General features: G+C 44.0%; 1 protein-coding gene across 1 annotated transcript; it reads left to right on the top strand.

The window, feature by feature from the left end:
- The first annotated feature begins 3,095 nt into the window (after nt 1-3,095).
- On the top strand, nt 3,096-5,576 carry LOC137272731 (toll-like receptor 4). Its single transcript, XM_067805116.1, has one exon. It carries the CDS (start codon nt 3,096-3,098, stop codon nt 5,574-5,576), a length of 2,481 nt encoding a protein of 826 aa, XP_067661217.1.
- The last annotated feature ends 10,136 nt before the right edge of the window (nt 5,577-15,712 follow it).

Raw genomic sequence — 15,712 nt, 5'->3', positions numbered from 1 at the left:
TTTGTTGTGGACTCCTTCTCCATTCCTCCTGCAGCATGTGGAACAACTGTTGAAGAGTCTGCGGTGGATTACGACGTCGACGTACCCGTCTATCGATCTGATTCCAAAGGTGTTCGATTGGGTTTAGATCTGGGGATCAGGAGGACCAGGGGAGAGTATTGATGTTGTTATTGGCCTGGTAGTCCACGGTGGCACATGCTTTGTAGGGCATGGCGTTGTCCTGTTGAAAGAGCTGCCGTTGACGGTCGACATGGTGAAGGACGTGGAGACGGAGAATGTGGTCAAAGAATCGATTGGCCGTCAGACTGCCTTGGACACACAGAAGTTCCGATCTGCGGATGTATTTGATCGCTCCCTACACCATAACACTCTTTTCAGGAATCTGTCCACCTGTATAATGCAGTTAGGATGCAAAACGTTCATGACGTCGTCTGTAGACATGGCCTCTACCATCACGTGGCCTGAGGAGATAACGGGATTCATCGCTAAACTAAACTGATATAGGATAAACTTTGAACATTGTGTCAGTCAGAAAATGAAATGCTAGAACATTTTTTCCTGTCGAAAAGTTCAAACTATGATAAATGAGTTTAAGTTTGGAATGGAAGTAGAACATGCTTAAAACTAGACTTAAATATGAATCATTTCCTTTCTGGCGATCCAAAGTTGAATATTTTTTAAAGCTCCCCGTTTATAATAACCAAGCGTTGAATTCAAAGTTGTCATTACAATAAGACAATTCCCATATTTACCCATTTATTACCGCTAATAAGATTATTATCACAACTCAAAAAATCCATTTCTGGAGACAAGAACAAATTTAGAAAAAATGGATCCCCTTGCTAATATACTAGTAGATAGACACGAACCGCTGGTTGATCGTATCTTCCTCTCTCCTCTCTTACTTTCCTAAATCCACAAACTCTTTTCTTTATAATTTATACTTCATGTATACATTCATTTAACTTATGTCTTCTCCCATTTGTCCGCAGAATACATATGTGCAATCTCTGTATTACCCAGTTGTGTGAATATTACATTACTTGCTATCGTAAACACAAAATTTAAAAAAATAAATAAATGAAGATATATTCCTGGTGGGGCGTTTAAATCCCACTTAAGGAATCACGACACGATTTTCGACCCGCTGTCGATACCCAGTCACTTTCCCTTATTCACAAACTTCCAAATGCCAGTCTAGTTGATCACTAAGCTGGGTCCCGTCTCGCATATCGTAATGCACGTTGGCGAACATCAGAGTGCGCGCCAAAGGAGCCTGGGACCAGCTTAGGTTGATCGCATACAGGATGGTCACGTTTGTGAGATGCGTTTATTGGTAACCTCGCACAGACCTTGTAATCTTTCAGTATTATCAGTAATGTGGAAAACATTCATAGTTTATTCTAGCTTTGTAGGACATTTACAAAACATGTCATGATGTAAAATATGTAGCATGTGTATCACAAATGCCACCATGTGTGTTCTTACTTTAAAGAATATAGCATATTTTTCTGAAATAAAAGGGGTGGTGGGGTAACCAAGTGGTTAAAGCATTCGAAGACCCGGGCTAGAATCCCCACATGGGTACAATGTATGAAGCCCATTTTCGGTGTTCATCCGCCGTGATGTTGTTGGAATATAATGTAATAGCGGTGTGCAAGCAAGATAAGTCAGTCAGTCAGATTGCAGAAAAAGGGAAAACAACCCTCAGAAATCAAAGATCCTGCCTGAATTGCGTTTACACCTAAAGAAGTCTCATATTGACGGATTTAATCTTAATGATGCTCTCTTTCCACATTCCCAGCGTTGTCCTTCAACAGTGACTCCACCTCCACAGACCTATCTTGAATAGTGTTAGTATTAATACAATACCTAGATACCACTTGACAGAGTCTCTAAGCGTAGAAATCTAAGTGCACCTATTGCTGTAAGTATAACTCTGTGTTCAGTCTGACTTGGCCCGATGTAAGTTAATTTGTAGCTAAATTTTGTGGGTCCAAAAATAAATTCTGACGTGTTGAAAAGTTTTTGTCGTGCTACAATCTACATTGTGAAACGTTTTTTCGATGAACATAATGACATCGTCTTGACTTGGTTCGGCCATGTTTGTTAAAACAAATGTCAGTTATATGAGAGCAGGGTGCGAAATGGCCACTGGCCTACTAGCCATTGCCCACTAGTCAGTGGCTAGTAAAACTCAACAGGCAAGATCATACATCTCATACCGGCCATATCTTACTCTTATCTGCTTTTCTAATTTATTGCTTACTTTCTGCATTCAAATTTGGGTAGTGTTTTTTTGTGGGCTTGTAACTTTCAGGCATAGTTAGCCCGACCGTTAGTGTTAATACTAACACAATTCAAGATAGGTCTATGGAGGTGAAGTCACTGTTGAAAGACAACGTTGGGAATGTGGAAAGAGAGCTTCATTTAGATAAAATCCGTCACTATGAGATCGGCTGACATAATGTGTAAACTATTTCGCGCACTGTATGAGAGGACGGAATCTGATTGGTCATTTACAGGAACGTAGCATGTAATATACATAAACTTGTTTTCGCATGATTGTCTTTCAGAATTTATATTCTCAACGAAATTTGACATCATTTATTCGTACGAACGAGCACAAAATACATTTCGTTTCATTCATTTGCAACGTTATTTGAAGAGATCTCCTAAACGTTCTTCATATTAAATGGTATAATACGATGTTACATGTCATCAGGTAACTGTCACACGGGTGGCACAGTTGTCTGATGGACGTAACTTGTTGTACAGAGTTGCCTCCCTTAGTCATTACTCAGCTCTGGAGTTCGCTCCTATCATTCTCCTAGGTTTGTCAGATTGTAAAAGTTTACCAAACTGGTAAAGGTTTAAGACGATTCATACGTTTTTGCCCTATCTAAAAATTAATCAAACGAGGCCTAGATTTTCGAAGCTCCCTTAGCACTAAGATAGTCGTAAATTAGGGTTAACGTATGGCACTTACGACTATCCTACCGCTGAGAGAGCTTCGAAAATATAGGCCCAGACATCATAATTAATTAGCTGAAAAACTAATTTGTATAGTGTACCGTCATTGTGTTTCAGAAACCATGGATGTGAAAGTACTGATGTGTCTGCTCCTGGTGAAGGGTGTGACATACAGTCGCCTTGTCAGTGGCTGTCACACTAGCTACAGCGCAGACTACCAAGGGAAGGTCACCAACTGTCAAAAGCAGAATCTCACTCAAGTCCCATTAGATCTTCCTGAGGACATCGTAGGTTTGGATTTACAATATAATCTACTCACCAGTATACCCAACAACAGCTTTAGCACTTTACGGGAGCTGAGATTCTTATTCCTCAGCCACAATCCGTTAACAACACTGCAGAGAGAAGCTTTCAGAGGTCTGGGTAAACTCGAAACCTTGGAAATGTCTTGTGATACACTTTCACTGGATGTAACAACGTACCCAGATGGGCTGTTCCAGCATCTAGTTCATCTAAAAAAACTGTTTCTTATAGGAAGTATAAATGGTGACGCACAGTTTCCTACTCAGATTGTAGAAGGCCTAAGCAGCCTAGAAGAGCTACGTATAAACTCTTGGCCTGAAGGCGGACACTGGCCTCAATTACAACAAGTAAAAGACACACTCACATTTCTGGACATCGACACAATTGGAGAACCAATAATTAGAAACACAACATTTCAAGCTTTGCATGGCATTCCACTTAACATATTTTGGGTAAATGGACTTCTAACAAGCATAGAAACAGGAACATTTTGTCCCTTTACGAACCTATCCAAGCTCCGGTTGATTGCCTATTATGGAAGCTCAATCAAGTTGATCTCTATAACAAGAGCACTTCAGTGTTTGGCTGGGAGAAGAATGGAGGAAATAATACTATCTCGAGTTGTAACCACAGGAGAAAGCAGTGTCATCCTAACAGAGGAAATGTTCAGTTATCTTGCAGATATATGTGTAAAGAAGGTAGACTTGTCACGCAATAGGATTACGCAAATTGATGTTAATGCCATAACTAATTCCACCTTTTTCAGATGTATTGAATATCTGGACTTATCCAAAAACATGTTTAATGGGGGCGCAATGATACCTGTTGCACTTGACTTGCACTTTATGGAAAATCTTAAATATCTCGATGTGTCTCAAGACCTTAGCATGAGCCGTTCTGCCAGTCACAAATACAATACTACAACACGAGGAGGTATTTATATCCCAATGCCTCCCAATCTCAGTTACCTGAACAGCAGCGGTGGTGTTTTCAAGAATACCATTCTCAGTGTTGGTTTAACACTGACACAAAGCGATCATTTGACTTCTTTAGATTTTTCAAGAAACAATCTATTAGACATTCCTTCACATTTAGAATGTTGTAAAAACCTGAAGTCTTTGGACATATCTCACATGAAAATCCAACAGAATGTATTCAACAACACCAATATGGTGACGAATCTGGAAACATTGCTTGTTCACGATGTGACGTCAGATGATGACATGTTTGTGTCCCCAACCGAACCCTTCTTCCATGTCATGACCGAACTAAAAAGACTTGATTTATCAGGCAATAGTCTACAACTTATCAACAAAAATACTTTTAGAAACTTTCAGAAACTAGTAAATCTTTCACTTGCAAGAAACCGACTAAATGACCTTTCGGAAGAAATCCTGACAATGGTTTGGCTCAAGCATTTGGATGTGACGTCGAATTCCCTCTCAGTCATCAGCAAATACCAACAGACCTTGCTTGATGACATCGTTGTCAGTAACGGCTCCTTCTACCTCTACATGGCAGGCAATATCTTCAGCTGCAGCTGTGGAACCCTTCACTTCATTCAGTGGTTACAGGAAACTGATGTTACTTTAGATGACCATGGCAACTACACCTGTATCCTTGGTGATGGAACGTTGACTGATACAGCTACATTTTATGCCAGAAGGACATTCCAGTGGAGAACATGTGTTGGTCAGTTCTGGTTGTCTGTGGCCATAATAGGAACCTTGATTGCGCTTTTGTCTTTGCTTGTAGCCTTTCTCGTCAAGAAATATTTGCCTAAAATAGAGCATCATGTGTTACGGGTGCTTGGTTACAAGCAGGGACGCCGACCAAAAAGGGAGGATTTTGATTATGACGCCTACATATGCTATGAAAGTGCTCAGTACGATTGGCCTTGTCACTGTTTGTACAAGGAGCTTCCCAAAGTCTCTCCAGGCATACGACTGTACCTGTCCGATTTCCATGACCCTATAGGATGTTCCCAGGCAGACGTGACCTTTGATGCATTATCGAGAAGCTGGAAAATTGTTATCGTGCTAACAGAGAACTTTCTGAAGGACGAGTGGATACACTTTACTGTCCTGTCTACTGTGAGACTAATGTCCGTGAACAACGCAATATCGGACCGAGTTCTTCTTCTGTACAGGAATATGTCGTCGGCAGCAAGAGCTCGAGTTCCTCATCTTCTCCTAAACGCGGTTTCGGAGGAACATATTCTGGATGTGGAGGATAGGCCCCAATTCTGGACACATCTGTGTCAGTGTATCCTTAACGATAAACCAACAGCCCTATTCTAAAGTATACCTTGAGTCACGCCATGACAGTGTCACAAAACAGGTGAATATAAGCAACGCTTTCGGCGTACAGACGTTGGATGGGTGACTGGCAAACCCGTGTAGCATATGTGGGTGTCTCCTTTGTTCAGAACATGCCTCTGTTGACTAAGCAGCAGATGGCTACCTGGTATAAGGTCATGTGACCTTGGCTGAATATTCTCCTGATAGCCAAGGATGAAGATCAGTTTGTCAAAACGAATCAATTTCAACCGGTCATGTTGTTAGTCAGTTTGTTGTTTCAACTTCCAAAGTACAAAAAATAATAATGATAATAAAACAAAACAAAACCACTCCAAAAAAAAAACAAAATCCAAGATGTGTTATATAGTTTATGAATAACTTTCCCAGCTCCACTGCTTTAAAGATTGAAGCTGAAACTCATTTCAACATTTTCCATGAACGAAAGGGACAGTTATTCTATTTTATCTGCACGTGTTACATTTTGTGAATGAACCGGATTGCCAGAACATGATGAAGATGGAACCGTACACAAAGTTACGGTATGATGTTCATGGTTGTTAGACATTAATGTTCGGGCGGTATGCTTGAGAGACAGAAATTCACAAAAGCCGTGAATTATTATAATTTTATAATTATGTTGCTAGTGAAAGCTAGATTATATGTTAACGTATTGTTAATATGTTTTTGGGTAGAGTTATATGTATTGTAAAACAATGTTCCAAGTGTAATGCACTGCGTACGTATATAGCCACTAGTAGTATAGGGAATGACAGTTCTGGACCACTTTCAAGAAATGTCTCTACAAAGCCTTATTTACTAAATAAGGCTTTGGTTGGGACCTTAGATCTTGCTACTATTACCCCTACTACAAAAAGGTTGGGTGTCTATGAAACAGTTTACCGTGTATTGGTTGGAGGTAACACTGTGCCGTACGGTACGATCAATAATTCTTCTCTTACAAAACCCCTACCCGGCCCATCCCTCAAGTAGTATAAGTTAGGTTCGTCGGCTTTCATATCTATTTTATCTATGTTGTAAGTTTTGACTGACCATATAGGATCGGTGGCTCGCTTACGGCTATCGCCCTCGTGTTCCCCTATGTTATGTTTATATAGATGAAACAGTTTAACGTGAACCGCCTACGATCTCTTTGGTGTTCATAATAAAGGCTTGCTGGGCTTTTTGCATCCCCTGTTCTATGTACTTTTTTTTCTCGTCCTCGCTGATAGCAGACTTACGAGACTTGGACCGAATATCTTGTTTCATTCCGTTATATTTTTTGAGTTCAGATACGATTGAACGAAACTCCTCTTCTGAGATCTTACTGTCAGAGAGTGCCGTGGAAATTCGCTCACTCACTGTGTTCAGCTTTGCTTCGGCCAGAACCCTGATCTCGTCGTGTTTCAATGCCTTACGATGCAGTCTGCGTGATACTAACTTAAGCGCCAACCCTGCCAACCCTGCCACCCCAGCCGTTATTTCAATACCTAGCACTATAGGTGCAGCCACGATGGTAGCCAACAACCCAACGCCTGCCGCCCCTAGTCCCATGCTGGTTGCCATAAGGGTAGTGTCAACCCCGTCCACGATATTGAAAGCTCTATTGTACTTTTTACATAGTGCTTTCCGCGTGTCACGGTCTTGTTCTAGTTGACGTTTCACATCACATAACTGTCTCAAGCGGAACCCATCTACGGTTTCCAGCGTCTTCGCTACTTCCTCTACGACTGGGTACAGACCCATCTATAATATATATTTTGAAAAATATTTTAATTGGGTTTCAGTTAATATTTCACGAATGAATTTGAAGCCTACAAGGGATAGATCATAATTAAGGATAATAGGTGTGAAGCCAATAGACTTTTCTGTTGTAATAAAAACCCCAGGGAGGCTTATTAAGCGGTTTATAGGACCCGTGGGGGTATCCCGTTGTATAACAATACGGCAATATTGACCTACGTGTTCGTTATACCAGTGTATTGTCAGCCCGGGTAAAATTTGGCGTCCTTTCGAGGAGTTTTCCTGGTTAAAATACGTAAAGACGACTTCTATGATGATTGTGTAGAGGTAGTTTATTTGATCAAGATGCTCCTTGGGTAAAAAAAACTTACTGCTAAATGTTAATTTACTTTCTGTGTCAGAACTTAACCTACTTTTTTCTCCAATATAAGAATCTATCGAGACTGTTACGTTATTCTCCGTAATGAAATCCCCGGGCAAGATACCGTTATTCCTAATCTTAGAGATGTACCCCCCCTTTTCTTCTTTTAATGTGATATAAGGTGAGGTGATTGTTAAGTTGATCAGCCATTTAGGCTCTTTTAAATCTGATAACGACACCCGTCTGTACACGTTGTCTTTGAAGTGCAGGATGTATAATTCATCTTCCTCACCAGGCTGATCGAATCCCTCCGTATCTCCTAGGTCGTTAAGCGTAGTGTTGGGACGATGACTGGTCATTATTATACTATTACGATATAATTTCCAACTGGTTTTCTGATAATAATTCAGGGGTTAACTTCATACCCATGAAGTGTATGTTGTCAGGCAGGAAGATATTGATTAGTGATATCTTGTTTTCCACGATCACGTTGACCCCCTGCAGACTGGTGTTGGAGCCGACACCCACCCGCACGTAAACGTTCCAAACTTGATACTGGTGTCGTTTCACCCACCCGAGTTTGATCCCCTTCACGATCTCGACATCATTCCCCGATGGTTCCCCTAGGTAGACTTTGATGATCAGTGTTGAGTTTGCCGGTAGACTCTCTAGTATAGTGACCACACCTTCGAATTCAGACACCAACTGCAATTTCACGTTTTGTATGGCTGGTTTACTCGATAGCATGTGGGCTGCCATAGTGTTGACTGGGCTGACGACTACGCTACGTCTCTGAGTTGGGACGTAAGCCACGAGCAGGGTTCCATTGTTCACGACTTTGTTTAGGTGGTTGTCTTTGTTATCCGTAAACACATAAGGGGAGACGAGTCTAATATTGAGAAACCAGTCGTCGTTATAGGGTAACAACACCCACTTGTTATCTTCGGTGAAGACGAGCATATATGGTTTGTTTTGGACGACGGTAGTGCTCTCAACATCGTCTAAGTTGAACAGTTTACCCCCGAACGATGGGTATATTATCCAATTATTATCACCGGTGTTGACAAGGGCGTACTTAGTGTTGACTGTTGCTCTTGTGGTATCTATCATATCAATTAGGGTTCCACCGGAGGGGATTTCAACGCGTTTGTAAATGTTGTTTTTCAGTTGCAAGGCGTACGATTTACCATCTACTCCGGGAGCGTCGAAACCGCGCGTGTCTCCGAGGTCGGAGATCCCGATATTAACGCATTTTTTCACTCCGGGCCCTTGTGCGCTGGTCATTTTACATGAAGCGTTAAGCTGAGGTATCCTATATTTACAGGATTATGATTTATATCTAACACCGATATTGTCAGCTCAGGTATGTTGCCCTGGGTTAATCTCTTATACTGCCGTGGTGAAAACGACTCGGTTCTACCGTCGTTGTATTTCTCAGTTTTCACCGGCACTGCTCTCAGTATAGTGGAAGGGTGACCTCCTTGAATGTTGTACGTTGTGCTCACCTGATCGAGATGAATGTACAGCTCTCGGTACGGTACTAGGTCGGGTAACTTCGTGCCTGTGACGGTTGTTGTTGGTTTTATCTCGTCAGGAGACATACCGAGTATCCTCGCTAATGGTCGGCAGAGCCTCAAGGAGGTTCTTCCGTTGTTGATTAACACCACTGTTCCGTTTGAGTCGTTCATCTTGAGTTCGGCTCCCAGGGGTTTGAAGACCTCGTCGTTGAGAGAGCACACGCTGTAGTAGCCGTCAGTTATCTGGCTGCGAGTTCCACTGACGAACAGCTTATTGTTGCTGATATTAATGTTAGTCCATTGCGGTAGGTAGGTGATATCGCAGAGTGCGACTTCGAGTTGACCTGACGTGTTATCGATCGCGTGCGTCAGCTGAACGGCCTCACCGCTCGTTATCCCTGGAAGTGTTATGTACATATTATAATATATAATTTATATATTATAATATGGATTTAGCACACTTGAAAATCGTGGTGAATGCAGATGGTACGGGGTTTAAAACAACCTTTATTAATATCTTTGAAAAATATGTCGTGTCCGTTAATAACGCGCAGGCGGTGGTAAACTGGAATCAAAACCCAATGCAGTTTTGGCAGAACCAACTCAACTTTGCTGTGTGGTGTGCGACGACAGGGTCGGGTGTGACACCAGACTACGGTATAGATGAACTGAGTAAGGCGGTTATTTTGTTTCATATTTATTATCAAACGAGACGAATATTGAAGGAAATAAGTGCTCCTCTTCCCCAAGATAAAGCGTGGAGTATGACGAATAACCCCTATGATAGACGCGCTTATGAACGTATTTGTGGGGAGTTTGAGATTCCAACGAATAAAGACTTTCGCCTTCCTGGTGTGAACCATGGTCTCGGTATAGTTCTCGTGTACTTCTACAGGTCCGGAACATATTATGCCGGTTCTAAAGATGGTTCATACAACCCAAACCGGCATACATTTACAGGCCCCACAACGAATGAAAAGATCCATGTCAGCTGTATAAAGCAAACCAATCCTGATGCAGCCACAGCCTGGACTAAAATGATCTCAAAAACATGGAAAGAATTCACTCGTGCTGGTACAATACGCTTGAACGACTCGATTCGAACGTACGTGTGGGCGCTGTTGGGTGCGCAGTCGATGACGCGTTCCAACATCCTCGGTAAGGGAACTGCTTACGACGCTCAGAAACAGTTCGTTTCCAACGTTGAGGATGCTATAAATTCTCCAGTTGATCTCCCGCGGGCCATCGACCGTTACCAAAACGTGTTAGAATACGCCAGATCCAAAGTCAATTACGTGTTTGGTGTGGGGCTGTACATGGCTCCGAGTGATATGCAACTGAGAGTAAAAAAAGTGGTGGGTTATAACAACAAAATAGTCATAGCCACGGCGGATCAAAAGTTGGGTATCAACCCCGATATTAACACCCCCTATATCCCACACATCCCACCACGTGAAACGGGTATAGTTGCGCCGCCCCCGGAGCCTAAAGTTCAACCAACACCACAGGAGGTGGCCCCCCATATTCAGGCCTCCTATCAGCAGCATATTGATAATAAAACGGCCCTGGTGGTTGGTGGGGTAACTTTGGGACTTATTTGGTTAAAGATTTCTTAGCCGCTACGTACACCAGACCCGCCACGGCGACGATGGCTGCCCACAGGTTTTGACTGAGCCACATGGCAGTTTTAGACAGAGCGCTCAACAACCACGAGACGATGCTACCCAGGATGCCGGGAAGGGCTTCGGCGGCTTTACCAGCCAGTTTAGCTAGGCCTTCACCGAGTTTTTTTATCCAGTTTTTAACACCACCGCCTGTGGGAGTGGGAGTTCCCCCGCCGGCAGGTGTGGGGGTTCCCCCCACCAGTGACACCACCAGCGTTGATATGATGAAACCCAATGCAGTCAGAATGCTGGCGATGGTGATCCCTTGCTCCCGGAACAATATCCGAATCCTGTTGGCTAAAGTTGTATCCTCATTCAGTATTCTATCGATTGTTTCCCGAATGCGACTGATCTGGGATCGAAGCTGTTCACGATTCGAGGAAGCGGCTTCCAATCGTGTACGTCTCTCGTCTTCTAAATCACGTATTCGTTCATTGATACGACGCTTCATATCATCGTTTTCAGTTTCGTTGAGTTTGGTTTTTTCCCTAGCGATGTGCTCGTCGATTTCGTTCAGTTTCCCCATGTTGTTCACGAGTTCTCCACGCACGCGTTTCACGGCTTCGTCTAAGCCGCGCAGTTCCCTTACTGGAAAGTCAAACCCCGGTAACGGTTTGTCCCAGTAGGTGCTCAACAGTTTTTCTATGCTGTCCGAGGCTTCTGTAGCACGCTGTGGTGTCATTTCATCTCTAGTGGTGAGGTGGGATCTGGTAGCTTGCAGATCTTCTTTAACGGCCTTAGGTATTGCACCACCGTAATCATTCATGTTTAGATTTTTACGGATAAATTCGACACCATGGCGGCTGGCTAGAGTTGATAAGGCCAGTGGTTTTTTATTGCTCTTGTTAAAGAGGTCAACCCCTGGGTCAGACTTAAGGCGTAGAACACCCTTTGTATCAATAAAAAAATTCTTATGGTATCGACCCTGTGGTTCAACGTAGTTTTTATCTCTTCTTAAACTTTCGTAATAATCATTTACCGTTGTTTCCAAGAGTTCTTGGTTCAATGGTGAACTAGTAAATGAGGTCTCTTGCTCATCATCGAATGCCTGGGCACTAGCGCCCGGTATCTCCGTCATATCTATGTCTTCATCCATTAGTATTAAAAATATATTTCTTTTATATAACAATGTACGGCAGAAAATTAGATCCTTTCAGAAGATTGAGAGAGCCATTAGGCGCCAGAGCCGTGCGACAGTCGGTGACCATCACCAACAATCCCAGCAAGATAGACCAGAATCAAACTCTGCTGGTTAGATTTCCAAACCTTGGTGAGAATGACCTCATTGTACCAGGCACTGTTCGACTGGCGTTCAATATCACGTTGACCTCCGACAAACGACAAACGCGAGCTAGTGCGTAACGTGGGTCGAGCCATCATCAAGAAAACGACCGTCAAGATCAGCGGTAACGAGGTGCTGAGCATCGACGACAGCGACGTGTTTCACTGCTACAGGGATCTCTGGAAAAGCGAGGGAGAACGAGTCAATGATGTGTACCAGGGTATCAGCAAATCAACCCGGGCGCGCATAGGGTATGCCTTCACGCCAGACCAGCAAGACAAGCTATCGGACGGTGAAAAGGCCATCGCTCGAGCATACGGGAATCGATTCTGCGTGCCGCTCGACTTCGAGTTGCTCACGGGACACGCGCCGTTTTACCCGCCGCGCTGGGTGATAGGCTCGAATACGAGCTCACGTTTAACGACTATAGCAAAGTAGTGCGTACGCCGAACGGTGATGAGGCCAGTTATGCCATAGACAACATCTCTCTGGAGTTCGACATGGTCACTAGCCCGGAGCTGGCCAGGCAGGTTCGAAGCCAGTACTCTGGGAAGATGGCTATCCTGTACGATCGCGTACTGAGGCATAGATCAGTCGTGCGAGATAAGAGCGACACTGTGTGGAATATCAACCTGAACGTGCCGGCGCGATCGATGAAAGGTATCCTGGTCGTCCCCGTGGAGGATTACGATCCATTCCGGAGGGACAGCGAGAAGTTTTTCAACCCCGAGATTGAAAAAGTGGAAGTGACCATCGAGGGCGTGCCCAACCAGCTGTTCAGTCATGGTATGAGACCACACCAGCAGTGGGATGAGATAAAAAAGCTACCAGTTGGGGACTACATAACAAAGGACCTGGACCTAGGCTCCGTGCAGATCGGTGAATACCTGACCACCAAGTACGCCCTATGGTTGGACATGCGATCCACGGATGATGATAAACTGCACGGTAGCGGGCGCCGTATAGATAACGGCAGCGAAGGGATAACCATCCAGATTACTAAGAAGGCTCAAACCGCTGGTAAGTTGAAATTATATCTGTACGTTATTATGGACGCGCAACTTAATATAGACAATGGGAGATTCGTGCAAGCCATCTACTGATGGGGGGTACCCCCCCACACCCCCCAACAATAAACAGTCCCCACTGCCCCACACCCCCCGGGGGTACCCACAACTACCCACTGGCCCACACTGCGCCATAGTGTGCGGGCAGACTGGCTGTGGGAAGACCGTTTTCGTGTTGGATATGTTGGAGGGTTACTACAAGGATGTGTTCGATAACATCGTTATCATGTGCCCTACTCTGAGCATGAATAAAACGTACGCGCGACCTTGGGTGATGATGGACCCGGACGTACACAAAATCGACCCTGGAACACGCCTGCAGGACTGGTTGAAAGCTCTTCACGAGAAATTTAAAGGGGAACCGACGCTGTTCATACTGGACGACTGCAGCGCTAATCGCGAGATAACAAAAAAGAGAGACATGCTATCGTACCTGGCCTTCTCCGGCCGGCATGCAAATCACAGCGTCTGGGTGCTAACGCAGAAGTTCAACTCGGTGTTGAAAGACCTCAGGGAGCAGACGCGATGGGTGGCCTTATTTCACTGCAAGGATAGGGATTCGTTCGAGGAGTGTTTGAGAGAGAACGATGTGATGAGTAAATTAGAACGGGAACGGGTGAAGAAACAGCTCGCTGAAACTAAACACGCTAAGCTCGTGCTCAAGACCGACCAACCAGTAGCATATATAGTATGCTAAAGCTAAGCAAAGCTAAGCAAAGCAAAGCAAAGCTAAGCAAATGCTAAGCAAAGCTAAGTATATAGCTATGATATTTGAAGTATTTGTCTTGTGCAACTTAACCTTCATTTCTCTGTGTTTTGTCTGCATCGGGTATTATATAGTTAAAACTAAATCTTACTTGTTATATTATAAGATGGAGTGTGAGGAATTGCTCGAACAATTGTCGTTGGAGGGTTCCCCCACTGGGGGGGATTCCCCCAAGCGAGAGAAACTGGTGGCGTTGGCTGTTGGTGGCAAAGCCAAACATTACTTTGGAGACTACACTCCGGATAAAATTCATAAAATGTCAGCCGAAGAAATCGATAAGCTGTACGCTAGATACGAGTCCCGGCTCGGAGCAGAAATGACAAAGACAATAGGATCGGCTATGACCCAGATATACACCGGTATTGTGTCACACTTCCTTCCCATTCCACCAGAGCGCCGACTTTACCTGTGGGAGGACCTAGATAAAGACCCTTTTATCGAACACGCCGTGAGCTCTATCAGCTGCGGGCTGTACCACAAATATGGTATGTTGTTGGCTCCAGTGACGGCGGCGATTATCACGGCAAAGCATTGTCAATTTGAGAGAAAAAATAATAATAATAGTATAGATGGATGCTGCTCCCAAGGTGATACCCCCCACAGTGAGGGAAACCCCTCCCGAGGTGACGGTGGAGACCCCTTCACAGGAACCAGTGACCCCAATGGGGGTACCCCCAACAGTAACCAGACAGAAGAATCCTAAGAGAGTAGCTGCCGGTAAAAAACGGTGGTGTAACCAACATAAAGTGGCCAACCCAACCCGACTGTTGTTGGTTGTAGGCGTAACTGCTGCCGTGGTTATAACATGGTTATACGTGGGGGTACATTCCCACAGTGAGCCCCCACCCAACAGTGAGGTAACCCCCAACAGTGGGGGTGTGGGGGTATCCCCCACTATTGACCCGCATATCATGTTATAATTTAAAATATTTTTATATATACATAATGTCTGAGGGGAAAACGTTCGTCAACGACGCATACCACGCCACAGTGGTAGCCAGTCTAGCAGTAGGGTACGCTCGGTTGACTAAAATGGTGCTTAAACAACCAACTATCAAGCTAGATTTCAACCTGCAGGATATGGGTATGCTCATAATGAACCTTGGTATGGCGATGGCCACAAAAGACATCCTAGTAAAACAAGGAATAATACCTGATAATATAATGAAATAAATATAGGGATGGCCACGATAGCTATGATGGTCGGTGGGGCGTTAGTGAATGCCCTGGCATTTTCCGGGAGTAATTTCCTCTTCTCGAAACTACGAGATGATCACGCAGCTGAAATACAGGAAGAAAGGAAGCGACACGATCTCGCTACTGAGAAATTACAAAGAGCACAGGCCGATTACGCTAAAAAACGCCTCCAGAGGATCGATTTTATTAACGAACAACTCAAGCGTGAAAACCATGCCATTAAAACATTCTACGATGTCGATGAAGCAATGAAAGAATACTACCTACTAACTGGTAAACAATTGGAACCGCTCAATAAACCCACACTCGCTCAGTACTACACACCATCCAAGGGACAAATGAATCGTGAACTGGGCTTCATAGTGTTGGGTATAGCAGCTACTGCGTTGGTTGCGAAGCAATTAAATTAAAATACCTATATAAGTAAACATGAGACCCGCTCCATACCGATGCGAATACATACTTATGGGGAAGACCGAGGCCTGTGGTAGGAAATGCAGGAATCAGGGGTTCTGTTGTTTCCATATGGGAAGTCCTAACTA

Source organism: Haliotis asinina, chromosome 2 (genome assembly GCF_037392515.1).
Source record: "Haliotis asinina isolate JCU_RB_2024 chromosome 2, JCU_Hal_asi_v2, whole genome shotgun sequence".
Taxonomy (NCBI): domain Eukaryota; kingdom Metazoa; phylum Mollusca; class Gastropoda; order Lepetellida; family Haliotidae; genus Haliotis; species Haliotis asinina.
The sequence above is the reverse complement of the archived record's forward strand: the minus strand, read 5'-3'. Positions and strand labels throughout refer to the sequence as shown.

Excerpts from the sequence above, each read along its gene's own strand:
- LOC137272731 (XM_067805116.1), top strand. The coding sequence starts at position 3,096 with ATGGATGTGAAAGTACTGATGTGTCTGCTCCTGGTGAAGGGTGTGACA.